Here is a 27,867-nt window from a genome sequence, read left to right on the forward strand (position 1 = left end):
AAGCAGTGCAGGCCCTGTGGGGTCCTAGGCAACATCTTGAAAATGGGCCCCAAAATAATAATAAATAAAAAAATAAATAAAAAAACACCACATGAGGGCCCTTTTTAAAGTTGAGGTAGCAACAACTACTCCTTCTACGAAAAACAAAACCAATTTAAAGCTGTAAGACTGTGCTTCCTCGTTAAGTGTTTCCATCTAATTGTTTTGTATGATGATGAATAGCCCCCCCTGACATACTTCTTTTGTTTTTCTATTTGTCTTGTTCACTGGCTTCATGTCTTCTCTGTTCATGCACATTTACTGTATGTATATTTTTATTTGATTTTACTCAAATGTAAATTGGAAATATTTGTGAAAACTTTGCAATAAATGGCGAGAGGGATGCAATGATCTGCACACTACAACAAGTAAATGATGCACTTCATAGGCATCTCGTCCATTTTCACAGTGCAGTCAAAATGATCTAAAAGCCTATTCAACTAATAAGTGTGATTATCATGTAAATGCAAATAGTTACTTTAAATACAGTTCTTCATAGACTCTAGCCTTTTTCCTCATACTTTCCTTCTTATTTCTGAGGTGAAGTTTAGTATGTATGGGAATGGGGCGGGACTGGAGCGCGACTGAATATCCCAGCATATCCCAGTTCTATTCATTCAGATTTGAACAGCAGGTGAATCAAAACTGATCAAACCAGTTTGGGACAATACACACTGCGAACCTTGCACCACATTTTACACCCACATTGGCATGCAGACATACTGCGAAGCCAATGAAGCACAGCTAACATGAACCTTGTACCCTGATAGATCGATAACCGTCTCATAAACATTCCAAGAAAAGTTGTTTTAACTGTTTTTTGCTTTTTGGACCAACTTAACAAGCATGCTGCCACGTATACGCACAGAGGCTCTTAGCACTTCATAGCAGCAGAGACTACATGACCATGGTTGTGATTTATGAGAAAAGACACCTGGCAGGACTGTCATTGTGGCTGGCTCTCCTCCTTGGATCATCCACTGTGGTGCATACTGGTAAGTTACTGGTAGTGCCAATGGATGGGAGCCACTGGACCACGATCCAGGCAGTGGCAGAGAAGCTGGGACAAAGGGGACATGTGGTTGTGGTGGTTATCCCACAGGTGAGCATGCGTCTCGGACCTACTAAACACTGTACCACCAAGACATACCCCGTGCCCTATGGCCAGGACCTGGTTAATCACCTACAGGCCCAGCATGGAAGACGTATGAACATGAACAAGTCAGAACCCTTCCTAGAGAGGGTTTCTGGCAAACTGAAGGGTATGAGAAACCTCAGAAACTTTCTGACGACCACCAGTGAGAGCTTGCTGTACAACCAGGAAGTGATGTCATACCTGAGGGAGCAGCAGTTTGATGCGGTGCTGACAGACCCCCTTGTGCCGACTGGGGCTATCCTGGCAGAGCACTTCTCTGTCCCTTCTGTTTTTTTGCTGCGCGGGATTCCATGCGGCCTGGATTTCTCAGCCGCAGCCTGCCCCAGCCCTGCCTCCTTCGTCCCTCGATTCTTTACCCTGAACACGGATCAGATGACCTTTGTCCAGCGGGTTCTCAATGTGCTGATCAGCTTTCTGGAGCCCCTATTATGCAGGATCCTATACCAGCCTTTCGACAACATCGCCTCTCGTGTCCTCCAGAGAGATGCGACGGTGGCGGAAATATTGAGTCATGCGTCTATATGGCTGATGCGGTTTGACTTCACCTTTGACTTCCCGCGGCCCCTTATGCCTAACATGGCACTGGTGGGAGGGATTAACTGTGCCGTCCAGAAAGCACTGCCACAGGTGAGAAGAAATCTGCTATTCTGCTGTTTCCAAGACAGAAAAGTAATGGTTATATAAATGAATGTAATGAGAAATAAAACCGCAACATCACTGTTTTACTGATTTTATTTGCATGGGTAAAGAACAATAGTCAATCTGAATTTATGTTAATCTGGACCCTGATAGAAAAATTGCCCTGTACACATTGAAGTAAAATGGAACAATCAGCCAGTATAGTCATATGAAGGCTTAATTTGTTCCATTATTCATTATTTTGCCTGCCAGAAGGACTTTGGTGTAATTGCTTGCTACACTGGCCACAAATTGAATAGTTTTAGCCTCAGCCCAGTTTGATAATGTTGTGATCAGCAATAAAGGCATTTGCTTCAACATGGGTTGGACAGGGCTGATATCTGTCTCTTTTGGTTAAGGGACCATTCTAGGCAACACATAGGTGGCATCATGGTCTGAGATCAATTCCCAAGCATGCCAGTGCCGGTTTTAGATCGAGTGATAGACCTGCTAGGCGAGATAGCTGGTGGCGGTGTTGCCTAGGTTTAGGCACGGTTGAGTTGGCAGAGATTGGCGTGTCATCACTCTGTGGCAAACCGCATTGGTTGATCAGGTACCTTGCACATCCGCCTGCAGTGTTGCAAATTAAGTGTCTGCCTTTGATTCATCTTTGTACAAGCCTGACTTGTGAGCAGTGGTGTGATAAGGAGTGGCACTCGGCATCAAATGCCCGATATATAATTGTACAGTCCAAATTGGGGGAAAGCCCATTAAAAAACATGGTTGGGAGCACAATAGGATAGCATCAATGACAACATTCTCAGTAACTGTGCTTTATGTCTATGAAGCCAGTGTTTGGTATTCATGTTTCAGCTGTTCCATAAACAGTATTTTAGCGTTGCAGGGTTGCATGACGAAAGTGACAATGAATGGGATTCAAGCTCAACAACTTGACCCCGATCCCGTATATGTTTACACATATTTCTTTTACACACACACATGTTTTTGGCACAATTATGTAGTTTGCTAGTTAAATTATTAAATGAACAGTTAATTAAAACATTGCTCAATCAGCAGATTAAGTGTTTTGCTCATCCGGAAGAGCGTCCAGGACACAGGGCATGCTGGGATCTTCACAGAGATTTGTCTGTGTCAGTCCTGGGATGCTATATTGCCCCCACCCGAGGGGCCTGTCGTCCCCATCAGCCCTAGAGGCCAGGTCAATGAATTCTTGGTGCCGCAGCAAACCGCTGCTTCTGCCTTGGGCATAAGGGGGAGTGAGTCACGTAAGGTAAGTCAGGGGATATCCCAGGCCCCCTGGCCACCTCTTGCTGGTAGGAGGTTAGTCGGTCCCGATAAAGCACTACAACCTGGCCCGAACCTTTATCCTCACCTGGTAGATGAGGTCCAAGACCTGGGCTAGGACCTGGCACAAACCCTCCCAGTAACTGGTGAGTTTGTGGGACACCCCCTTCTTGCGGCGCGGGATAAGCACCCAGACCTGGTCTCCGTTGAGTGGATAGACTTCGATTGAACCATTCCAGCAGTCCATCGCTCTGAGGATGGAGGGGGGTGGTTCGACTTTTCTTTACTCCCAGACGGTTACAGACTTCCTGGAAGAAGTTCCGCCCCTGGTTGCTGTGGAGCTGTTCCAGACCCCGAACCGGCAGAACATTTCTTCAAATAGTTTGTCTGCTGTGGTAACAGCACTCTGGTCGAGGACCACGTATGCTTCTGGCCACTTAGTAAAATAGTCCATGGCTGCAAGGACATACCGGTTCCCAAAGTCGGTGGGGGGAAGGGGCCCAGAACATCGACCACCACACATTCCATGGGAGCCCCCACCAGGTACTGCTGTAGGGGGGGCTTGGGAGCATTGCGTCGGCCCTCTATGTAGTGTCGCAGCAGTGGACATGCAGCTTGACGTCTCGGCTACACCCTGCCCAGTAAAATCTGCACCGCGGGCGGTGGAGTGTCTTAGAGATTCCAGCCCCCACCATTTTGTGGAAACGTTGCCCCGGGGCATCAGTATTGCAGTAGGTCAGCCGGCCGTTCCGGTGCCATCCACCTCCAGTTCAGCAGCCCCTCCCTTAAGACTAGTGTGGCCCACTGGGCGTAGTATGCCTTGGTTTCTGTGCTGAGCGTAGACACCTCAGTCCACCTCAGTAGACACGCTGGCCTCCTCCCCCAAGGTTCAGCTCAGGATCATCATCAGCTCTGAGGGTCGCCACTCTGTGGGCTGCCTGGCTGCAATCCTCTTGCCACTGGCAGTAGAGGCTCACAGGGACTCTAAGAGCTCACAGGGACGTCAAGAGGGCATTGGCGTTGTTGTGGAGTCCACCCGCCCGGTGCTGGGTCTCAAAGCCATAGCCCTGTAGTGCTTCGAGCCACCTGACCTTTGGGCTCCTTGAAGCTCCACTGCGGTTTAGCTACGGCTCCACCCATTCCCCGTCCTCACCCTTCTTGGCCAGCACATGTCCCACTTGTACTGTTGCCCATCTTCATGTTGCTGGTGATGAACATTTGGCTGGGGTTGGGGTAAGCAGGCGTCGTCTCACTCGTACTGTCAACCTTTGTCTGTGAGGTGGTGCAGCAGGTGCCACAGTGTCTCACAAACCATCTGTAGTTGGATGGCAGGTCCTGGAAGCTCAGTAGCTTCTCTATGTCACGTGGGACAACCCAGCCCTTTACTGTAGCCACCTTGGCCAGATGTGCTCTCCACATGTCCCAGGGAGCTCTTGGGGCTCAGGCACAGCCCTGCTCGACGGATGGCAGTGAGGAGCTCGCGGAGGGTCAGGGCACGGCCAAAGTCTGTCGTGTGCAGCAACAGGTTGTCAAGGTATACTCCAGGCCAGGCCATGTCAGCTAGCACCCTCTCCATGCAGAGCTCAAAGTGGGCTGGTGCATTGCACAGGCAAAAAGGCATGACTGTGAACTGCCACAGGCCCTGGTCATAGTGAATGCCATCTTGGGCCTCGCTTCTGGGGTCCACCTGCCAGTAGACACTGTTGAGGTCAAGGGAGCTGAAACATCTGGTGCCAGTGGGTGTTGTTGATGCAGAGGAGTGGGTACAAGTCTTTTCTGGTCGCATCATTGAGACGTCGGTAGTTGACACAGAACTGCCAGGTGGAGTCTTTGTAGGCCACGGGTACGGCTGGGGCTGCCCAGGGGCTGTTAGAGGGCTTGATGATGCCTGCTACTGCCGTCTCTCGGTTCCATTGTTTCTGACATGCATTTTAAACCTTTTAAGGTGAAAGATGACAAATATGTGATCTGAATATTCAGAATCGAATATTCTAATGCTGATTTAACAGTCATTACTTCTCTCCTGAATGCATATGTATTTAAGGGAGGATCGCACAAATATTTTGTGCTGCGCGTTTCATCGACGTGAATCTGGCCCAAAATATTTACTTACAAATGTGTCATCTCATACCTACTGAGGTATGCCAGAGCTTACCTAACTGTAAATTGTAAATTCAACAGCCAAGATATATATTGTGTGTTTGTGTCTAAAACAGGACACATTACTACTTTTTAATGGCCTTAATTGTGGATGACATGGCAAATAATTTCACTGTTGTCCTCAAGGTTATGTAGGCCTTATCACTCCTACCATTCATAGTTGGCAAGGTGGCTTGCCTTCTTGTACAAATAACCTGTTTTGTACAAATACAGAGATTGGCACGTCATCACTGTGTAGTGAACTACACTGGTCGATCGGGTACCTTGCAAGTCTGCCTGCAGAGTCGCAAATTACATCTTTTCCTCCCGTTCATCTTTGTGCAAGCCTGACTTGTGAGCAGTGATGTGATAAGACGTGCTTGGTATCAAATGCCCGATATATAATTGTACAGTCCAAATTGGGGAGAAAAGGGGGGAAAGCCCATTAAAAAACATGAGTTAGGAGAACAGTGGGATAGCATCAACAAAAACATGTACAGTGGGAGCAATAATTATTTGATCCCTTGCTGATTTTGTAGGTTTGCCCACTTACAAAGAATGGAACTGTGTAGAATTTTAATCATAGGTACATTTTAACATTGAGAGACAGAATATCACAAAATAATCCACAATAACAACATCATATAAATTTTATAAATTTATTATCGTATTTATGCATGAAATAAGTATTTGATCCCCTACCAATCAGCAATAATTCTGTCTCCCACAGACCAGTTAGTTTTCCATTAAGAAGCACTCCTAATCTCAACTCATTACCCAAAACACCTATGTCAACTCGTTACATCATTATGTAGCTGTATAAAAGACACCTGTCCACACAATCAATCAGATTCCAACGTTTCCACCATGGCCAAGACAAAGGAGCTGTCTAAGGACATCAGGGACAAAATTGTAGACCTGCACAAGGCTGGGATGGGCTACAAGAAAATAAGCAAGCAGCTTGGTGAGAAGTTAACAACTGTTGGAGCAATTATTAGAAAATGGAAGAAACACAAAGTCACCGCCAATCTCCCTCAGTCTGGGGCTCCATGCAAGAACTCGCCTTGTGGGATATCAATGATCATGAGAAAGGTCAGGGATCAGCCCAGTACTACACAGGAGGAGCTTGTTAATGACCTGAAGGCAGTTGGGACCACAGTCACAAAGAGAACCATCAGTAACACACTACACCGTGAAGGATTAAAATCCTGCTGCACGCGCAAGGTTCCTCTGCTGAAGAAGGCACATGTACAGGCCCATCTGAAGTTTGCCAAAGAACACCTGGATGATCCAGAGGAGGCTTGGGAGAAGGTGATGTGGTCAGATGAGACGAAAATAGAGCTATTTGGCATCAACTCGACTCGCCGTGTTTGGAGGAAGAGAAAGGCTGAGTACAACCCCAAGATCACCATCCCCACTGTGAAGCATGGAGGTGGAAACCTTTGGGGGTGTTTCTCAGCTAAGGGGACAGGACGACTTCACCGTATCGAGGGGAGGATGAATGGGGCCATGTACGAGGAAATTTAGGGTGACAACCTCCTTCCCTCAGTGAGAGCACTGAAAATGGGTCGTGGATGGGTCTTCCAACATGACAATGACCCAAAACATATGGCCAAGGCAACAAAGGAGTGGCTCAAAAAGAAGCATATTAAGGTCCTGGAGTGGCCTAGCCAGTCTCCAGACCTAAATCCCATCGAAAATCTGTGGAGGGAGCTGAAGTTTCGAGTTGCCAAGCGACAGCCTCAGAACCTTAAGGATTTGGAGAGGATCTGCAAAGAGGAGTGGACCAAAATCCCTCCCAAGATCTGTGCAAACCTGGTGAAAAACTACAACAAATGTCTGACCTCTGTGCTTGCCAACAAAGGTTTCTCCACCAAGTATTAAGTCCTATTGTTCTATGGATCAAATACTTATTTCATGTGAAAATGATATTAAATTTATAAAATGTATATGACGTTGTTATTGTGGATTATTTTGTGATATTCTGTCTCTCAATGTTAAAATGTACCTATGATTAGAATTCTACACAGTTCCATTCTTTGTAAGTGGGCAAACCTACAAAATCAGCAAGGGATCAAATAATTATTGCTCCCACTATATTTTATTGGTGTCTTTTGGAATTAATGTTGCCAGATTCTCAGTAACTGTGCATGAAGCCAGTGTTTGCAATTCTTGTTTCAGATGTTCAACCATCAAACCAGTAGATCATTTAAACCAGACCATTACCATGTTCCTCAGCAACTTGAACTCCTATACCCCCTCCTGCAGCTGTGCCAGTACAGGGTTATTCAGTGTTAATTTCTAGATATAGACATTTGTAATAAGGTACAACAGAACATCAAATGACCCATCTAATTTTGTATGTTTTTAGAGCAAGTTTGAACCTAGCTCTATCACACTCATTAGAAGCACTACACAGTGTACCTTTCTGCATGGACAATGCTTGGAAATCTGTTTATCTACACTGAAAACATTTGTCAAGTTTTGAGAAATTGCCAGCCCAAATGCTGCTCACAATTGCCTTTATTCTGCATTTGGAATCATGCAGATGACGGTTTCATTGCATGAAATAAACTTGTTACTTGCATTATCTGAGAAAAACATAATCTACCTCCAAGTTCAATGGGCACTGTTATTCACAATCTAGCTCTAATTTATGGGATCAAGGTACACAGTGTTGGCAAGATTTACTTTTAAATTGATTGTAGAAGAAATAAAGCATACAAAACATAACTGTGCTATCTATTGACTCATCTGCAACCACAGGCATGCGGTGAACAGATATGAACAGATGTGAACAGCTCCACCTTTTCTCACATGCATTTTAAACCCTTTAAGGTGAAAGATACATGATCGGAATATTCAGAACAGGATATTGTTATGCTGATTTAATAGTCATTACTGGTAATCGAAAGCAATGAAGTTCAGAACACTGACTGAGAATTTTGGAAGAAAAATAAAAATACATTCCAGAAAACCAACTCTTTAAAGGGTGTTTTACATTTGAAAAGTAACCTATGAAGGCAGCAACCATGGTAGATCTGTTGACACACTGTAATAAGTCAGGCGATTGAGACAAGCTACAGTGACCCCAAGAGTATTTTAATAGTAATGCAAGTTGAAATGATTTTGGTTCACATGCCCAAGACGAAGGGACAGTCTTGTGCCACTAGTATCAGCAGCGGATATGATGCATTCTGTCCCAGTAACATACTTATGTCTTATGTTATTACTAGGTGCACCAGGGCTTCTCTCCTGACTGCATATGTATTTAAGGGAGGACCACACAAATATTTTGCACTGTGAATTTCATGTACGTAAATCTGGCCCAAAATATTTACTTAAGAATGTGTCACCTCATACCTACTGAGGTGTGAGCTTACCTAACTGTAAATTGTCAGCCAAGATATCTATTGTGAGTTTGTGTTTAAAACAGGACAAATGACTGCTTTTTAATGGCATTAATTGAGGATGACATGGCAAATATCACTGTTGTCCTCAGGGGTATGTAGGCCTTATCACTGCTACCATTCACAGTTGGCAAGGTGGCTTGCTGTCTCGTGCAAATAACCTTTCCTCTTAAATCCAGAGAGCAAAACCATGCAACCTCTCACCGACTCTCAGGGCCGAGTGCAGTCAGATCATTTTCTAATAAATGAACAGATAAAATGACCAGTCAGCTAATCTGCATGCCTATCAAGGTCACAGATAACACAATCGCAAGCATGTCAGGCTTCATGACTTTCCAGTTCCAGTTTTTTACTGAGCATACTGTGTCTAACCTGGGGATATTCCAAGTTATAGCCTAAAATAACATTATTGTAACTTCTGGGCACAACTAGGAAATGTATTCTTTAGCCATTGTGTAGTCTTAACATTCTGTATACTCCCCTTGTCCTAAGCATAAAAAATGACCTTCACTAAACCCCTAAAATAAAGCAGCATAATTGAATTTCAAACCCCAAATCTATTTTGCATGAAGAAACAACCAGTCACTCATCACAAACTTTGTCATCAAATTTCAAGTTGAAAAAAATATAATTTAGGGGGTATTCTCTGCTGTTAAACACAGTGGTGGGTCATTTTTGACCCTTAAGACAACACAAGAGTTAAAGAACAAAAATGTACCTCCACTGTACCTTTATTTCTGAGAGTGCAAGATACAAACTATTGGTAAGCCAAGCCTCAATAACAGAACTGTTGGGTTACAGTTTACTAAAACAGTACATTTTTTGGAACAAAGTCTTATGTCACACAAGATGTTTTATTAAAGACATGCTTCATGCCTATTAAGGGGCCCAGTGCATTATTGTTACAGGGAGCCCAGCATTCCTGGATATTCTTCGGACCATTTCATAGCCTACTGCCGAAAGAACTCAGAGACTTATTTTTTTAGACAAGTAGATCTGTGTTTTGCATGTTGAAATTCTGTTCTTCAGCTGTTGACCTTTGAAATGACCTCAGTTTTGTCCGTCATATTTTGCACATTCTTATCGTCTCTGTGTGTAATTTATATTTCAGGCAGTAGGTGGTGCTGTTCACCCGTAGGCATGCCAGTTGACTCTTCCGTGAGAATTCCTTATTAAAACACATGCTTCCTGTGTTTTCATTATGGCTTATCCAGCTAACCATTATTATGCCAAGTGTTAAATTCCATGAGGTAATATCTTATTTTTCACTAAAGTCAGTCTGATGGGCAACCCTGAGGATTAATAGGCACCCTGTTGCTTTTGCATTGATTTGTTTCACAATTTTGGCACTTTGGGATACCAGAGAATATAAACATATATAACATATATTTAGTAATGAAGCTGGCATGTTGTGATTTGGAGCACTAAGCATTTGCCATAACCTTGCTGCAACTTTGTGATACTATCTGTTTTGAGCGTGTGGAAGTGTGGGTGTTTTTTTTTTTCAAGAATCCAGCCTTCGCACGCAATGGGCTTGTTTTATCTGGGGGAGGCACGCATAGAGGGAGGAGCTCACAGTGAAAAGGGCTCAAATGCTACACGAAACATGAGGTAATTCCACCTATGCTGTCCGTATGGGAAGCTTGAAGTTGGGAGGCTTCATCAGATATCATAAGTCAATATGGTCACACCCCTGCAGAAAGTTGGCACATGCATTGGTTGGCGAAGAAAAAAAGCTACAGCTCCTGTTAACTATTTGCTGATTGCTGATTGCCGGTATGTTTGCTGATTGCCGGTATGTCCAAGTGTAACAGTGCTGAGCTCTGTCAGAATCCTGGGGAGGATTCATGGGCTCCAGAGAGGATGCACTGAAGCATAAAGTTCATCTTGGGTTAAATGATACGTCATCTTTACAAGCCCACAGTTGTAGGCTTACGCAAAGGAAGCTCACACGAACGCCACCCCCCCCCCCGCCCCCCAAACACACACACACACACGCACACAATCACAGAGTCCAGCCCCTATAAGCTCCCTTCCTCTCCGCTCCTGAATGAGCTGTTCATTGCACTGAGAGACATGAAACAGGACGGCTGGATTTCCACTCTGGGGCTGCTGGTCTGCTCGTGCCTCAGCACCTTGGGGCCCGCGCAGGGGGGCAAAGTCCTGGTCATGCCTGTGGATGGCAGCCACTGGCTCAGCATGAAGATCCTGGTCAAAGAGCTAGCTCTGCAGGCCCACGAGATGGTCGTCCTGGTCCCCGAGAGCAGCATGCTGATCAACGGCTCCGATTACTACCGGACGCAGACCTTCCCCGTACCCTACAGCTCGGAGGAGCTGGACAGGTCGATGAGCTCGCTGAAGGTCGACGTGTTCCTGCAGCCGGTGACGATGGGCGACGTGCTGGTGAACGTGGAGCGGCTCATTAGCTTCACAAACTTGCAGGCGAAGGGCTGCGAGGCACTGCTGTACAACCAGCCCCTGATGCAGCGGCTGCGAGACGAAGCCTTCGAGCTCCTGCTGACCGACCCCTTCCTGCCCTGCGGCTCCATCATCGCCCGCTCGCTCTCGCTGCCCGCCGTCTACTTCCTGCGAGGCCTCCCCTGCGGACTCGAAGACATGGCCGCCCAGTGCCCCACGCCCCCATCCTTCGTCCCGCGCTTCTTCACAGGCAACACAGACCACATGAACTTCCCCCAACGGGTGAAAAATATGCTCATGACCATTATGGGAGAGTTCCTGTGCCGGAAGATGTATGCTAGTTTCGATGAGCTGAGCAGCAGGTACCTGGGGCAGGATATTACGTACAAAGAGCTCATTAGTCATGGAGCTATCTGGCTCCTGAGGTATGATTTCACCTTTGAGTACCCCAGACCAATAATGCCCAACATGGTTCACATCGGGGGCATCAACTGTGCTGGAAAGAAAGCTCTACCAACGGTGAGTATTTGCCAAGAATAACGCACACAATTTTGATGCCTAGTCTGTGTCCAGCTGCCATGGTATTACAGTGCCTTCCAAAAGTATGGGAACAGTAGAATTAAATGTTTTATTTTTTGCAACTTGTGTAATTCAGATGAATGATGAATATGATGAATATGAGACAGAAGTACAGTACAATCAGTTTTTATTTCAGGGTATTTACATGCATATACTATATGTTGTACCAGTTTACAGAAAAGGATGCTTTTGTGTAGACTACCTCATGTTCAGCAGTAAAAAAGTATGTTAACAAATTAACTTGAAAGAAAAGCAAAACAATATAGTCTAATATTTGTTTGAATCAAGTTTATAACCCATTGACAGTGCCACTGGCTTTGTATCTTGTTTGGAAATGTCTTTTCACTGTAGCCACTTTTAGTCGATCTTTGATTTGGAGGTGGTTCCAGCTTCAGTCAAGGGAGAAATTTATTTGTACATAGCCAGACAAAATCTGTTTACATACGTACTTCTGAAGTAATTCTCCTGCTGCCATCCTCTGTTACATCATCAGTAAAGATGAGTGAGCCCATTCCCTGAAGCAGCCATACATTACAAAGCCATGACACTACATCTGCCACATTTCACAGATGAGTGGGGGGGGGGATTTGCAGACCACCTGAAACCCTGCCCATTGCACACTTGGCCAATTGCTGATGAAAGTGGGCATGGATTTTGCAATGTCCGTTTTGGATAGTTACACAAAATGCTGAATGCAGAACCCCCATTTCCGAATGTTGAAAAGGCAATTTTCGACACTCTAATGTTCAGAACAGCAGTTAGTGTGAATCATGTGGAAGCCTTTTTGACTCCAACTGTCTTCAACTCTGGTTGTCTTCCTTGGCCAGCTTGTAAAGTGTTTTTTTTCTTTTTCTTTTTCATGACTTTCCAGAACGCTGTACTTGATATAATCAGTTTTTGTACTGTCCTCTCAGCTTATAGAGGAGTTGTTTTTCAACCATAGTCCGCTGGTCTTAATGATGGTGTATGCCTGCAGACAAATCTAATCTCCACAGATGAAAACAAAGGCTGAAACTAGACACTCACTGCTCATTGTGTGAACAATCCATGCAAAAGGTAACACCTGAGCATGAGTTTGCATCTGTTCTTTTGTCTCATATTGAATACCTTAGATGTCCTGTTCCAGTTTCTCCAAGTGCTTTGCACAAATTGCTCCAGGCTTAGCATGTAAAATTAGCAGACATATATTCAAATCAAAGAAATGTAAGTTAAGCTCCTCCTAACAGTCCATGGTTCTGTTAGCAAGTTATTGGATTAGTTATGTGGTTGTGTTCCTGATAATTCTGAGTGGCAAATAGTGTCAGGTTGCATGAGGGTTGTGCTCTAACTGTTTTCCAAAACACATAGCCGTGAGGGAATCTGACCTCCTCGTCTCCACCATGGGGTTTGTCTCAAGCTCCACTCTGGTTACATTCTCTCTCTAACATTCCGTAGTCTACTTCCTCTTGGGAAGGGAAATGGCTTGTTGGGGGAGGGTTTTTATAAGATTTCTAGACTGGCAGTCTAGACCAAGAACAGCATATACTGGACATAGTATAGTGATCAAGCTTGTATTGCAGTCAGCGAAAGTAAAAGACCATATTGCAGTGCTATGTAAAAGACCATATTTTAACAAAGTTATGCAAATACATGCTTTCCATGTTTACGCAGATGTTGCTGTTATACATAGGAGGAAAAAGTCTAAATGTTTCCAGCAACCCAAAGTCATTACATACCGAAGGGTTTATATAACAACTGCTTTTATCTTACTGTAGCACAGAGCCCTCAATCTATATGCATGCACATCATTTTTGCAGATGTTTAGCTTTACTTAGCTCTGTGGTCATTGTAAAACAGAGACAAAGGCTCAGAACAAGAGAATTCAGCATCTAATCTCCTGGGTTACTGCAGTACACATAGTCAATGTATGTAATACGAGCTTGCAAAATTAGACTTTGCCTGTTGGACCTTGGCCAGTGCAACCTCAGAAATGGTTCAGTTTCTAGAAATACCAGTAGGCAGAGTTTTGTTATTAATACTTTGAATATTTGAATTGATGAATATTTCAACCACATAACCCTTCTTTAACTAAGGAAAAGCTTGTGCTTGTGCATATGTTTTGTCTGTGAGTGTGGTGACATTTCCAAAAAATGTTTTATTATAGAATATAGGCTGTACAGGTCAGATGTGGCTATTCCAATCTAAACTCAAAACTACATTCCTTGTGGCAGCAACTAAATACATGATAGTATGCAGACATGGTCAAGAGGTTCAGTTGTTTTTCAGAACAAATTTCAGAATGGGGAAGAAATATGATCTAAGTGACTTTGACCGTGGAATGATTGTTGGTGTGGCATAACAGTCTCTAGAGTTTGCACAGAATTGCAGAAAAACAAAAAAACTCCAGTGAGCAGCGGTTCTGCAGGCAGAAATGCGTTGTTAATGAGAGAGATCAGAGGAGAAGAGAAGCTGACAGGAAGGTGACAGTAACGCAAATAACCATACATTATAACAGTGGCATGCAGAAGAGCATCTCTGAACACATAACACATCAAACCTCTAAGTGGAGAGGCTACAGCAGCACAAGACTTAATAGGTCTAAAAATAGGTCTAATAAATACCTAATAAAGTGCTCACTAAGTGTACAGTGTGTATATTATCTTAGTATATCTGAATGTCTGCAAACTGCATATTTACCTTTGTGTCTAACATTGCCATTTGGATGTATAATGCAAAGTTAAAGATTGTTTGTTGATTTATTTTGCTAGGGTCAAGGAATATTTGTTTTCTCCCATGGTTTCATGGCTACCTGATTTCTGTTGGAAAATACACCTTGTCCAGTACAATAGATAGTATTCTGTGCGGCAATCGCAAAGAAAGATGTTTTCACTGGTTGATTGATGTTGATTGATTGAAGTCAGTAGTCAACACCATTCCCACTGTCTTCACCCCTGCAGGACCTAGAGACATTTGTGGAAGAGTCTGGTGAAGATGGCTTTGTGGTGTTCACGCTGGGCTCGATAGTGTCTGAAATGCCAAAGGAGATGGCAAGCCGGTTTAGTGAGGCCTTCAGACAGATTCCTCAAAGGGTAAGGAAAATGTTTCTGTCTTATCACTGCTGTTTTCTACCATAACAGTCTCCCTCTCCACCAGTCTGAACATATTTCACAAATTTGAATTCTCAGACATTAAAATATGAGCAAAAAAGCAAATAAAATATAACTCAATGGACAATGAATGGTGAAGGTTTTATTAAACCAAAAATGAAATTATGAGTTTCCACGTATCCAGAGTACTAAGCTCTATGGATGTTCGTAAGTAAGCGTGCAATTGTATTTGGAAAGAGATGTTGCTGTTGAGTTTTTCTAATGTTACATTTTTTGCGTCAAGTGCCACAAAAAATAATGGGTCCCTTGAGGTTCATTGTATCAGGATGAGCTGCAGCGGGTATCTAAAAAACTTGTAAAATCTCAGCAAAACTTGTCAAATCTCAGCAAAACTATCTGGATGGAAAGACAGTACCCTGACTTTTGGGTGAACTGCCACTTTAAACCTTTGTAGTATAAGTCATTGGTATGCAGTGCAAAAAGAAGGTTGCTTCCAAAGCAAATGAACCTTCAGCACACGTATTGTTCACATTAACCTTATATCCCCAAGCAATTAAAAAGGCAAATTTTGTACTGTCTTAGAAATCCTTCTCTGAATCACAATTCAAAGAGACCCCCACTACAAAAGCAACTCCTTAAAGGGCTTTCTGTGTTTATTCTGTTCCACATGCTGCAGAGCTGAATGTCAGGCAAGCAAGATTTTATCATTACTTTATGAAACTTCTGTCATACAAAAAAAGCTTTTCTTGTTGTGAAACACAAGGTCTATCCATTGGCATTGCATATAATTGAGGTCTCAGGGTTCAGTTATAGAGATGTTTTGTTTTAATTTTTTGTAGGTTCTGTGGAGGCATACTGGCCCACTGCCCGATAACCTTCCGGAGAATGTCAGAATCTTGAACTGGCTACCTCAAAACGATCTTTTAGGTTGGTTTTCATTCTCGTAACTACTGTGATTACAGCTTTTTGGTTATTGCGTGGACCTGCTGTGATTATAGCTTTTTGGCTATTGCTTGAAACCGCTGTGATTATAGGTTTTTCGCTATTGCGTGAAGCAGTGGCATTACCAGGATGTCATGCAGGGAGGGCAGTTACTGTGGGGGGGGTTGAAGGAACACATGTTCATGTGTTCATGAATTTAAAGCCATACTATGCATGATTCTAGCAGTCTGCAATAAAACATTATAAAGCTACCAACATAGCTAGCTACACAAAGCACAATATCTGGTTGTTTAATTGGTGCGTGAACGTCCGCCACCTTGGGGTGTATGTGAGGTTGAGAATGGAGGATGGAGGAGACATTTTTGATTGTACACAGACAGGAGCAAAGTAAGGAACAAAATCCTGCATTTTATGCCTTTAACGACGCAGCATTTACTTTCAGTTAGTCACCAATTACAACATAAATGACACTCACATAATCAGCACATCAACCAAAGCCCTGGTGAAAAAAAAAATTTCCTTATGATATCCACTGACTTGGAAATTACAGTGAAAGTGCATTTCCTCCTCACCAAAAAATCCCATACCCACAGTTATAAATCTATCCACTACTAAGCAAAAGAAGCTCAGATGTGTCCACGTCCTGTTCCCATCTGTCTGCAGCACATCCCAAAGCCAGGGCCTTCATCACACACGGAGGAACGCATGGCATCTATGAGGCCATATGCAATGGCGTTCCCATGGTGATGGTGCCCTTGTTCGGTGACCAGAGCGACAACGTCGAGCGCATGGTGCACCGCGGCGTGGCCGTGGCCCTGGACATCTATAGCATTACCACAGCCAAGCTGCTGGAGACGCTCAACATGATCATCAACGAGAAAAGGTGAGAGGTCAGGCCGAATAGAACCAATGATGTCTGATTCAAGTTATGTTATGGGGCGGCCTGTAGCGTCGTGGTTAAGTTACATGACTGGGACCCGCAAGGTCGGTGGTTCGAATCCTGGTGTAGCCACAATAAGATCCACACAGCTGTTGGGCCCTTGAGCAAGGCCCTTAACCCTGCGTTGCTCCAGGGGAGGATTGTCTCCTGCTTAGTCTAACTGTATATCGCTCTGGATAAGAGTGTCTGCCATTAATGTAATGTACATACTGTATGTCATTACGTGTGTTCAGCCTCGTGGGATCAACAGAAACAAGCTCTACCATCCATCCATCCATTATCTGAACCCGCTTATCCTGATCAGGGTCGCAGGGGGGCTGGAGCCTATCCCAGCATACATTGGGCGAAAGGCAGGAATACACCCTGGACAGGTCGCCAGTCCATCGCAGGGCACATGCACCATTCACTCACACACTCACACCTATGGGCAATTTAGACTCTCCAATCAGCCTAATCTGCATGTCTTTGGACTGTGGGAGGAAACCGGAGTACCCGGAGGAAACCCACGCAGACACGGGGAGAACATGCAAACTCCGCACAGAGAGGCCCCGGCCGACGGGGATTCGAACCCAGGACCTCCTTGCTGTGAGGCGGCAGTGCTACCCACTGCACCATCCGTGCCGCCACAAGCTCTACCATGTAAATAGAAATCCAAGGGAGAGTCAGAAGTTGTTGCTTTTGAGTCAAGGGTAGAGTCCCCCAAAAGGTCAGAATAGTGGATCGATGTCAAAGATCAGTGGGCTCCAGAATTATTGGCACGCTTGATAAATATGCACAAAACATGCTGTGAACTAAACAGTAACACAGATACAGCTTTATTTCCTAACATGTGTAAAGCAGTGTGCTTTATTAATGATTCAATTGAATCAAGTCTTACATCTTTTCCTATAATTTGTGATAAGGTTAAAGAACACATTTGGAGGGATTGTGACCATTCCCTTATGCGTAACTATCAGAATCATTGATATTCTTGGGATACCCCTCTCTTCAGTTCAGACCACTGGTTTTTCATGGGATTTGGAGACTGAGATGACCATTGCAGGACTTGGTCTGTGTCTTCTGTCTTTTCCCATGCTGATGGTTGACAAAGGGATTTTGCATGCTTGTTACCTCATTGTTGTACTCTAGTGAAACTGTAAGTGATGGAATGACATAATATAGTTATTTTAATTACTTTGGCACCTGTGGTCTTCAGAAAAATTAGATTACTAAATAAAAAACATTGAAAGGTGAGAGTAAATGTATTGAAATAAAAGCATATGTTTGAAGATAAAATGCAGATCATTATCCATGTTGTTTTTTATATGCAGCTTTTATTCTCCATTTTTTCTCAGGGTGCCAATAATTCCAGAGATCACTGTAGTTAATAGTGTCTCTTCAAAGGTCAGAGGATGGATAGAAGTATCCCAATTTTGTTAATTTAATCTCTGACATTAAGCTTCATGCTTGAAAATGTTGTGATCAGTCAGTGGGCACATTATTTTTCAGGCACATTAGCCTTCTAATAAAGAGGAGTACAGAGAAGCACCCATTGAATTTAGACAGACGTCACGGTACAGTTATTAGTTCCACCTCCAGTGGAAAAACCGCTTAGCTCAAGTCATGGACTGCACAGTAAATCCGCCAATCGAGTCTTTATAAATGAACAGAGGGTTTTGCAGCAATGAGATGGGCCTACAATTACTGGATGCTACACATTATGGAGATGTCTTTGACAAAGTAGTGTACTAACTGATATGAAGAACAAGCTGTATCTTGTTCCTACAGTTATAAAGAGAAGATGACGAAGCTCTCAGCTGTTCATAAGGATCGCCCTATTGAGCCTCTGGACCTGGCGGTCTTCTGGACAGAGTTTGTCATGAGGAACAAAGGAGCAGACCACCTCAGGGTAGCTGCCCATGAGCTCAACTGGGTCCAGTACCACAGCCTGGATGTGATTGGCCTGTTACTCCTCATAATAGTGACTGTTGTCATAGTGACAGTGAAATGTTGCACATTTTGCTGTCGGAAATGTTGCTCAAGGAAGACACTTAAGAAGAAGAAAGACTGAAGGCACACTACAAGATAAACTGAAGAAGGTGCTTTTTAATTGTGTAAATGTTTATGCTAATTGGGAAATGTAATTGCTTTTTGCGGGAGATATGCTTTCGCCACGCATTGTTGTGACATCTGTGCCCTTTTCCACAGTTTTAAAAAATTTTCTATGTGTTCTCTATATGCTCACTCCTTACTCCCCAGTCTTAGTGTTTTTCTGTTTCTTCCATTTTTCTTATATCCCAGGTCACTGTCCGTAGTCTGTTCTATCATTCATTCATTCCTCTCACCTGTTTCTCATTTTTTACTCATTAGTATTGTATTTAAGTCTGCCTGTTTGTTCTTTCCTTTGCTAGTTTGTCAGTTCTGTTCTAGCCCTATTTTCCTGTCTTGCTTTCCATCTGTATTTTTTTTTTTTTTTTTTGATTTCCTGTTTTTCTGACCTCTGCCTGGCTTATTTGGATTCTCTGTTCATGAGCTGAGAATGAGAAGGTTCTATCTGTGTTCTGAGAGTTTTGAGATATTGAGCTTCAAAGATTCCAAAGTGAATGGGCTCCAAGCAGACTTTTACATTTAGCATTTTTTCATATTTTAAACAGTATTTTTGTATAAAACTTCACAGATGTATTTCGTACCCTATAAACAACATCTTACATTACATTACATTATTGGCATTTGGCAGACGCTCTTATCCAGAGCAACGTACAACAAAGTGCACACCCATAACCAGGGATAAGTGCGCTGAAAGACCCTAGAGGGAAGTACAATTTCAATTGCTACCCGTACAACAATCTGACACAAACTCTGACTGCACGTTCCCTGTTTTGCCTGTCTGCTGGAATTCACTACTGCCTGCTGTCATCTGCTTGCCTTTCATAAAGCCTGCTGTTTTCATTTTATCCCTGAGTCTGCTAATGGTCCTTCTGTCCCTGCAATCCGTAATACATTGTTATGTAATGATTAATGAACTTCTGATACCTTACTGTAAATATGATGTCACTCATCCAGTGCTGTCAGTGATTTCAGTTCCAGCATGTGGTGGCACATTGATTGCAATGAATTCAGTTAGTTGCTAATGATTAATCACAGTCATTGGTTGATTGGTTGTCCTGGTTATATTACCTATATGTTTGGTGAATGGTCTGAATAAACAAGATTTCAAACAAAATACAGTATGTATCTAACTAAAATAGCATTCTTAATGCATTAGCAAAACAAAATAAAAATGGTGATGCATACCACATCATATACATTATGAAACATACAGTCATAACACTGTGTGTGTACCTGTAAGAAGATAATTTAGAATTACTGATAATTCACTGCTTTATTACTATGATGTGGTTTTGGTGTCGTAAAGGAACTTTGTTTGCTTCAGGCATATGCTAGCACTAGCAGGAAAACATTTTTCATAAACATGCCCTTCCATGTCAGCGTCCTTTCGCCTTTTGTTGGGTCAACTGCCAACTTTGGTAGAGGGCTGACTGACATTTTATCACTGTGCGGGAAAGATATCTTTTATTTGGGCTTTGCATTACTTTGTGTCAGTCTGGAAATGGATCCCCATATTTTTCATGTGCGTATGTTGAATAGTTTCCAATGTTCTTCTGCATGACTCTGCTGCCAAAGCTCTTCCTGTGCCAAGGAGGTGAGCTTCCATTGTGCTCCTTTTCCAGCACAATACATATTTAGTACTGCAGTAACAGGAGAAATACCAAAACTACCCCAGTACATAGAGTACAACCAACAGATGGAAGCGGGGTTGTTGAGGGTGAGCACAATTTATTTGAGTAATTGAGTAATTGCAAGACGCTTGGGTGGTTGAGGGTGTTTTATTAGCCATTAGCGATGTTTGCATGTGATAAGTTGAGTATGACATGGCTCAGGCAGTAAGAGCAGTCGTCTGGCAGTCAGAGGGTTTGCCGGTTCGATCCCCCGCCCGGGCTGTGTCGAAGTGTCCTTGAGCAAGACACCTAACCCCCAAATGCTCCTGATGAGCTGGTCAGGGCCTTGCATGGCAGCCAATCGCCATTGGTGTGTGAGTGTGTGTATGCATGGGTGAATGGAGAAGCATCAATTGTACAGTGCGTTGGATAAAGGTGCTATATAAATGCCTGCCATTTACCATTTACCATTTATGAGAATATATGCCAGCAGAAATGGTCTTGTGGACACATGGGATGTTTCACTAGTATCAGAGTGATAGCAAGAGCAAAGTGTGGAGGAAAGGAATTGTCCAACATCCAAAACACCCCCTATTGGTGATAGTGGTGGGGGTGTTTAGGCATATGGCTGCCACAGGTACTGTCTCACTTGTCTTCATTGATAATGGAATTGCTGATAGCAGCAACAGAATGTGCCGGACAATAAGTAGTTCACGTAAATGCTTTGAAGTAACTTTTAATTCTTTAAAACCTTTAAAAATCATAAATATTCTGTTTTAAAATTTGTAAAATCCTAAAACTTTCTATTTCTATTTCCAGGATTACATGAAAATGACACAGATTTTCAAAATCTTGGATTTATTTTTCATATAATCCTGTAAATAAACAGAAACAGAAATTTTAAAATAATATATTTATGGGGGCACTTTAAGCCCCAAGCATTCAGTAACATCACAGGGACACCTCTACACCTACTTATTCATGCGATTAAATAATCAGCCAATTGTGTGGCAGCAGTTCAATTCATAAAACATTCAGATACGGTCAGGGTTCTCAGTTAATGTTCACATCAAGCATCAGAATGGGGAAAAAATTTGATCTAAGTGACTTTGATCGCGGAATGATTGTTGGTGCCAAAAAGGCCATTTATAGTATCTCAGAAACTGCTGAACTACTGGGATTTTCATGCACAACAGTCTCTAGAGTTTGCACGAATGGTGCAAAAAACATCCAGTGAGCAGCAGTTCTGCGGGCAGAAATACACTGTTAATGAGATAGGTCCGAGAAGAATGGGCAGACTGGTCAAAGCTGACAGGAAGGTGACAGTAACGCAAATAACCACACCTATCCCAGCATACATTCGGGCGAAAGGCAGGAATACACCCTGGACAGGTCGCCAGTCCATCGCAGGGCACACACACCATTCACTCACACACTCATACCAATGGGCAATTTAGACTCTCCAATCAGCCTAACCTGCATGTCTTTGGACTGTGGGAGGAAACCGGAGTACCCAGAGGAAACCCACGCAAACACGGGGAGAACATGCAAACTCCACACAGAGAGGCCCCGGCCGACGGGGATTCGAACCCAGAACCTCCTTGCTGTGAGGCGGCAGTGCTATCCATCCCATCCGTGCCGCCTCATTACTCACTATTTTGACTTTTGTGGAGTTTTTGGTAGAAGTAAGAAAGTTTGGCACAGATGGAGCTAAAAACTCTTTATGTTATTTTTGACAGCACCACTATACAGCAAATATTATTTTAACATACAGGTAAAAAAGTTCCTAGAAATCAACAGCATCACATCACTATTATAAAAAAAAGAAAACATGTTAATTCCTGTAAACACAACCATTCCAATAAAACTAGGCTTCAGAACACATGGAGCAATGAAACAACTGGAAAAGCCACAACGGATGTGAACACAAAGCCTAGGAAGGTAACAACAGGCAGGTAATTACAGTACATGTATATCATAATGAGATAGACCTGAATTATCTTTCAAACTATCTTCATCTTTATCAGCAGCCCAGTCTTTTAGTTAGACATATTTATCTCAAATGGCCACAAGTGCCCCTGCAGTGTTTTTAAAAAAAGAGAATGCACTATTAAAATGTTCAGATCAACACAAAAAGTCCATTACAGGAGGCATGACTTTACACTGTTTTGTGAAATATATTTACATGTTGAATGTCATTGGACAAATACATGAGGCCACCATGATATCTCTGAATTGCAAAATGCCTAAAACATCCATTGAAATCATTGTTGTTTAATAGGAATAAACTGTTACATGCCGAGCATCAGCTAGCTTGCTGAATTATTCAATGTAAAAATGAGTTAATTTAATTAGTTAACTCTTTAGATATTATTGTATTACTGGAGTAAGACAGTTTGGCACAAAAGCGTATGATAAATATTTTTCTGTTATTTCAGAGAGCACCATTATAGAGCAAATATCATTTCAACATACGGATACAAAAGGTTACTAAAAACAAACAAAAAAAGAAAGAAAAACACATAAACACGACCAAACTGATAAAACTGTGCTTTAGAACACATGCAGCAATACAACAATTGGGTGAGCCATAACATATGTCAAATAAAAAAACCCTGAAAATAGCTAGTGACCTAACCCAGGCTATTTAGTACAATCTTTAGAACTTATGTTTGGGGTAGTTAATAGAAAACCTTGACTTGCGGATGACTGGATTTACAGTGGCTGTTCAAGAAGTATCTAGAAACTGTGGTCTGAACTTTACACTTTACACAGCCCCAAAGCAGCTTATGGAACAATGTTATTTTCCAGAGATTATCTTTAAAGGATTCATTCACTATTATAAACATAAGTCTCTCATTTTAAATCTGTGATTCTGTCTTGAGTGCAGCTGTCTTGATGTTGCAAATGAGATTAAAAATAGTTTAATAATAATAATTCACACATGCATAAGCTCTGGTGACATAACATTACTATACAGTACAAGGTGCTTTGGGGTTACCTGAAGTGCATTATCTTGCTTTAGCCAACAACAGCCCCTTTACAAACCACTCAGAAACATCAGAAATGAATTGAAAAAATATAACAAATTAAATTGTAACAAAAACTCTGGAAAGTAAACTACACCTTTTATACTAATAGCTAACTGCTGCAAAAGTACTAAATTGAATTGGATAGTTGAAGCTTGCGATAAATCTACCAATTATGTACAGTATGTAACATTTGTGATCTAAATATGCATCCAGCAAGGTGCTTTAACAAGGTGGATAACATTGCATGATACCAATTAGCAAAATACTTTGGCTAGCTAACTAGTTCTTACAGAACACTAGTGCAGTGAACAATAACATCTGAAACAATGTGACTAGAATCAGGTGTAAATTCACATTTTAAGAGCCTCTATTATCTCCAAACACTATTACTTACTATTACTATTAAAATGGCATGTTTTACATAGCCCATTTTTAGATAGAGCCAAGGGACATAGAAAAGTGTTTTATCCCATGTATTCTGACAGCATGACCAAAGGGCTAAACTTGTTTCAGGCCACCATATTGCTACCTACTGTCAGTGAGAGTCAGTAGAGTCTCCCATGATGGTGATTATATTTGGTCTCATAACAGACATTGTTGTTGATGGCTGGCTAATATACACACCAGGGGTAACAGGTTTACATACAACACTAGCTGTGGGAAAATGCAACTGCCAGCTTTTGTGCCGCTGATCTGTATATAACAAACTTATTATACACACAGTATTTCTTGAATAAGATTTTTCCTTCCTTGTTTTAAGACAAGTTTGTATTTCTAGTGCCGTATAATTAAGCTTTTTGAGTTTGATGACAATGCTCTATATAAATAACATTTAATATTATAATTTAATGGTAAGCGCAGCAGCAACCCATCTATTAACATAGGCAACACGGGGTAAGTGCAAAGCAAATCAATATCTGTGCAAATATAAAATAGAGCTCCTGTTGTAAATTCCTCATCTAAGAATAACCTACCAATGATCGGGAGACAGAAATATACATAATTCAATATATCACACGAATGGACTTTTCATTTAAAAGAGCTTATTACTGGTGTCGGCCATTAACAGTTGATGGCAACTAACATCTAACTAAGGGAAAAGATGATATTCAATAGCTGATGATAAATATGACGCTGCTCTGTCAGGTCCATATTTGAGATGTATGATACACATTTCTGCATACAAAATAAAGAAAGTGAATTGTACTAATAACTACAAGTCACAATACACAAAAGCATCAGTGATAATAAAATTCTGAGTTCAGCTTTCGGTTTATCAAACACAACGGTTCTCTTCAAGCTTATTTCTTTACATATTCTACATATTCTTAACTGCTTTTTCCTCAGAACAAGGTGCTCATTTTCCACTACAGTACGTACATACAGTACACGTAAAACCCACTACTACACTTCACTAATCCATTCAGGGCTTATTTTTAATTTTGTAGAGCCTTTAGACCTCTGGTTGAGCTTTTGAAGGAATATATCATTATTGCTAAAAAATATATTTTGTACCATTTCTTTTCAGAAGATGTTCTAATACACACCATGTTTCCATAAATGGGCTCTGTAGCAAAATAACCCCAATTAAGTGTGTTCCCAGAAGCCTCCACAGTCAAATATTTTACAGGATTTTCAAAGATATGCCAATAGCATGAAACTGCTCTATTATTTCTATCAGAATGTGAAACTGATGAAACATGAGCCAAGTCAGACATTTGACTGTCAGCCCAAAAAAGGCTGAGAAACATTTAGAAACAAAATTCTGTATTTATGGCACACCGGGCAGTACGAGCCAATTACGCACCATTCTGGAAATAATGATGTATGAGAAAATACAGACAATTTAACCAAATTCTTGGTTACATACAAAGACATTTGTACTTGCACTGACCTACTGTAGCTATGCAGTACTTAGCGCACTAATCTGCTGGGCTAACTAACAGTTAGACTACATTTCGTAATGGCAGAACTTTAGCTGTGAATCCACCTTTTGTGGGTGAAGCGGTTTGGTGGATCCATTTTTTAACAAAATACACCATTTGCCTTTAGTGAACTGCTTAATCGGTTGATTTACATATTCAGACCTTTTGCCTCAGAATGAAATGCTGTTTACAGCTCAGTGAGACCAATTAATTCAAGGTCAAAACAGTTATATAAATTCTTAACTGGTTCTTATCAGATTCTTACCTGGACTTTCTGTGATCTTTGGCCTTCAACTGTACCCTTGTTTATATGTAAGCGTTAAGACAGCCTGTCTTCAGTCCAATGTTTCTATGAAAGCAGATTAATAGTTTAATACATTAAATCATTTTACGCACACGCCCTGGTGCCCTATAGTTATACACACATCACTAGAACCAAGTGCTCTAAACTCAGTATTTGTCAGTATTTAAGTGCCTAATTTAATTTTCTGCATGTTTCCAAGGCCTACACTGACTGTTGATGGGACTACAGTACCCATGAGAGCCACTGCTGAGATCCTGCACCATTAGGAATGTGAACAAGGCGTCTGAAGGACGGCTAATCCTCCACAGCTGCTACATTTTAGGGAAAAGTTTGGAAGGAACATGATTGCACCTGAAGTCCACAAAATAACTTGAGCACCGAGCTTGTGAAAATAGTACTATTCATGAAACCCTAGAATTTCAATACACTTAAAGGTCTCATGTCACAGTACTTTATTAATAATGGGTCTCCTCCATTGACCTGAAATCTTATGTAATTTGCACATGCCCGCTGGCACCATTAGCGATATAATCCATAATGTTTTTTTCATTGACAGTAGGCACCTGTAGGATGAAGGACAGGTTAGTGTGAGTTCCGGTGACTATGTATTTAATACGCATTTAGTTCCTTTTGTTACTATTGGCCTTGGCCCTGGTTTTGGACCGGGTGTTCATTTCACACAGAGGGGGCTGGGATGACGTCGAGGGAGGGCACGATGAGGAGGAAGAGTCGGGAAGTGGAGGGGACTTCAGGTCCTCGTCCTCCTTCTCGTCTTCGTCTTCATCCTCCTCCTCCTCCTCCTCTTCCTCTTCTTCTTCTTCTTTAGGCTCTGCCCCCCGTTCGCTATTCTGCCTCTGGTGCTTCCGGCAGTGTTTCTCGAAGGAGGCCATCTTGGCGTACGTCTTGTTGCAGACCATGCAGTGGTAGGGGCGCTCGCCGTCGTGCATGCGCATGTGCAGCTGCAGGTAGGCTGAGCGGGCGAAGGAGCGGTAGCACACGCCGCAGCGGAAGGGCTCGCTGCTCCCGTGCGTCTTCTCGTGCTGCTTCAGCGCTGACGGCGACTTGAAGGCCTTACCGCAGCGGTCGCAGCAGAAGCGCCGCTCGCCAGACTCCAGGAGCTGGTGCGAGAGCAGGTGGGCGGACGATCGGAAGGCCTTGCCGCACTTGTCGCACTTGAAGGGCCGCTCGCCCGTGTGGAGACGGTGGTGCATGATGAGCCCGGCCTTCTGGGTGAAGGCCTTGTCACACTGGGTGCACTTGAAGGGCTTCTCGCCCGTGTGGAGACGCCGGTGGGTCTTGAGGTGCGAGGCGCGGCCAAAGCCCTTGCCGCATTCGGGGCACTTGAAGGGCTTCTCCCCGGAGTGGATGGCCTTGTGGCGGACCAGGTGGGAGGACTGCAGGAAGAGCTTGCCGCAGACGCCGCACTTGTACTTGCGCTCGCCGGTGTGTGAGCGCAGGTGCAGGGCCAGGTGAGAGGAGGAGATGAAGGTCTTGGCACAGAGCGGGCAGCTGTGGGGACGCTCGCCCGTGTGGATGCGCTTGTGCAGCACCAGGCCGGAGGAGAGGGCGAAGCGCCGTTCGCAGGAGGGGCACTTGTACGGCTTCTCGCCCGTGTGCACGCGCTGGTGCTTGGCCAGGGCCGAGGTCTGGGCGAAGGCCTTGCCGCACAGGTCGCAGGGGTAGGGGCGCTCCGTGGCGTGGGACATCTCGTGCAGCTCCAGCTCGGGAAGTCGGACGAAGGAGCGGCCGCACTCTGAACACTTGTAGGGCTTGCTGACGAGCCCCGCCTGGCCCTCTTCCTCGCTAGGCGTGAGAGCAACGCCCTCCGTAGGTATGGAGTCCAGCACGGAGGTGTAGGGCACCATGGTAGGAGAGATGTGACTGTTGCTGGTCATTGCTCAGCTGGAAGTAAGAACTTCTCCCCAATGTTCTCACATGCCTGAAAGGAAGCACAAGAAGGAACACCTGGAACAATAATAACATTACATTTTTCATAACTTATGTTTACATCTACTTCCCAATTTGGAAAATATTCAAACAAATGAATTAATAATTGATACATAATTAAAAGCCAAATATGAATACACGTCCAGTATCATGTGCAGGGTAAGTGCAGATGGTTGGGAAATGGTGGTTGGTTATTTTCACTGTTCAATGCATCCAATGATTGATAAACAAACACATTTCCGCAGACAGTCTTCATCTAATGCGAGCTCCAACATTGTTTGCTTACATAATAAACTAAGAGCATTGGAGCAGCATGGAATGATTTGGCT

The 27,867-nt window shown here is 43.0% G+C and overlaps 2 protein-coding genes across 3 annotated transcripts; one reads left to right on the forward strand and one right to left on the reverse strand.

Moving 5' to 3' along the window:
- Positions 1-874: 874 nt before the first annotated feature.
- ugt1b1 (UDP glucuronosyltransferase 1 family, polypeptide B1) lies at positions 875-19,472 on the forward strand. 2 transcript variants are annotated; one of them, XM_061234929.1, is made up of 5 exons: positions 875-1,822; positions 14,601-14,732; positions 15,590-15,677; positions 16,356-16,575; positions 18,400-19,472. In XM_061234929.1, exons 1-5 carry the CDS (start codon positions 941-943, stop codon positions 18,680-18,682), a joined length of 1,605 nt encoding a protein of 534 aa, XP_061090913.1. In that variant the 5' UTR covers positions 875-940; the 3' UTR covers positions 18,683-19,472. The 2 variants fall into 2 exon arrangements, with proteins under 2 accessions (XP_061090913.1, XP_061090914.1); XM_061234930.1 differs by lacking the exon at positions 875-1,822 and adding an exon at positions 10,725-11,604.
- A 6,718-nt stretch (positions 19,473-26,190) lies between these two features.
- On the reverse strand, positions 26,191-27,486 carry LOC133123468 (zinc finger protein 501). Its single transcript, XM_061233934.1, has one exon. It carries the CDS (start codon positions 27,484-27,486, stop codon positions 26,212-26,214), a length of 1,275 nt encoding a protein of 424 aa, XP_061089918.1. The 3' UTR covers positions 26,191-26,211.
- Positions 27,487-27,867: the final 381 nt, after the last annotated feature.

This window comes from Conger conger, chromosome 3 (genome assembly GCF_963514075.1).
Source record: "Conger conger chromosome 3, fConCon1.1, whole genome shotgun sequence".
In the NCBI taxonomy this organism is placed as follows: Eukaryota; Metazoa; Chordata; class Actinopteri; order Anguilliformes; family Congridae; genus Conger; species Conger conger.

Bases quoted from the DNA above. Each gene is read 5' to 3' on its own strand.
- ugt1b1 (XM_061234929.1), top strand. From the start codon at position 941: ATGACCATGGTTGTGATTTATGAGAAAAGACACCTGGCAGGACTGTCA. The intron at 1,823-14,600 runs GTGAGAAGAAAT...TCACCCCTGCAG, and splicing joins TCCAGAAAGCACTGCCACAG to GACCTAGAGACATTTGTGGA. The intron at 14,733-15,589 runs GTAAGGAAAATG...AATTTTTTGTAG, and splicing joins TCAGACAGATTCCTCAAAGG to GTTCTGTGGAGGCATACTGG.
- LOC133123468 (XM_061233934.1), bottom strand. From the start codon at position 27,486: ATGACCAGCAACAGTCACATCTCTCCTACCATGGTGCCCTACACCTCC.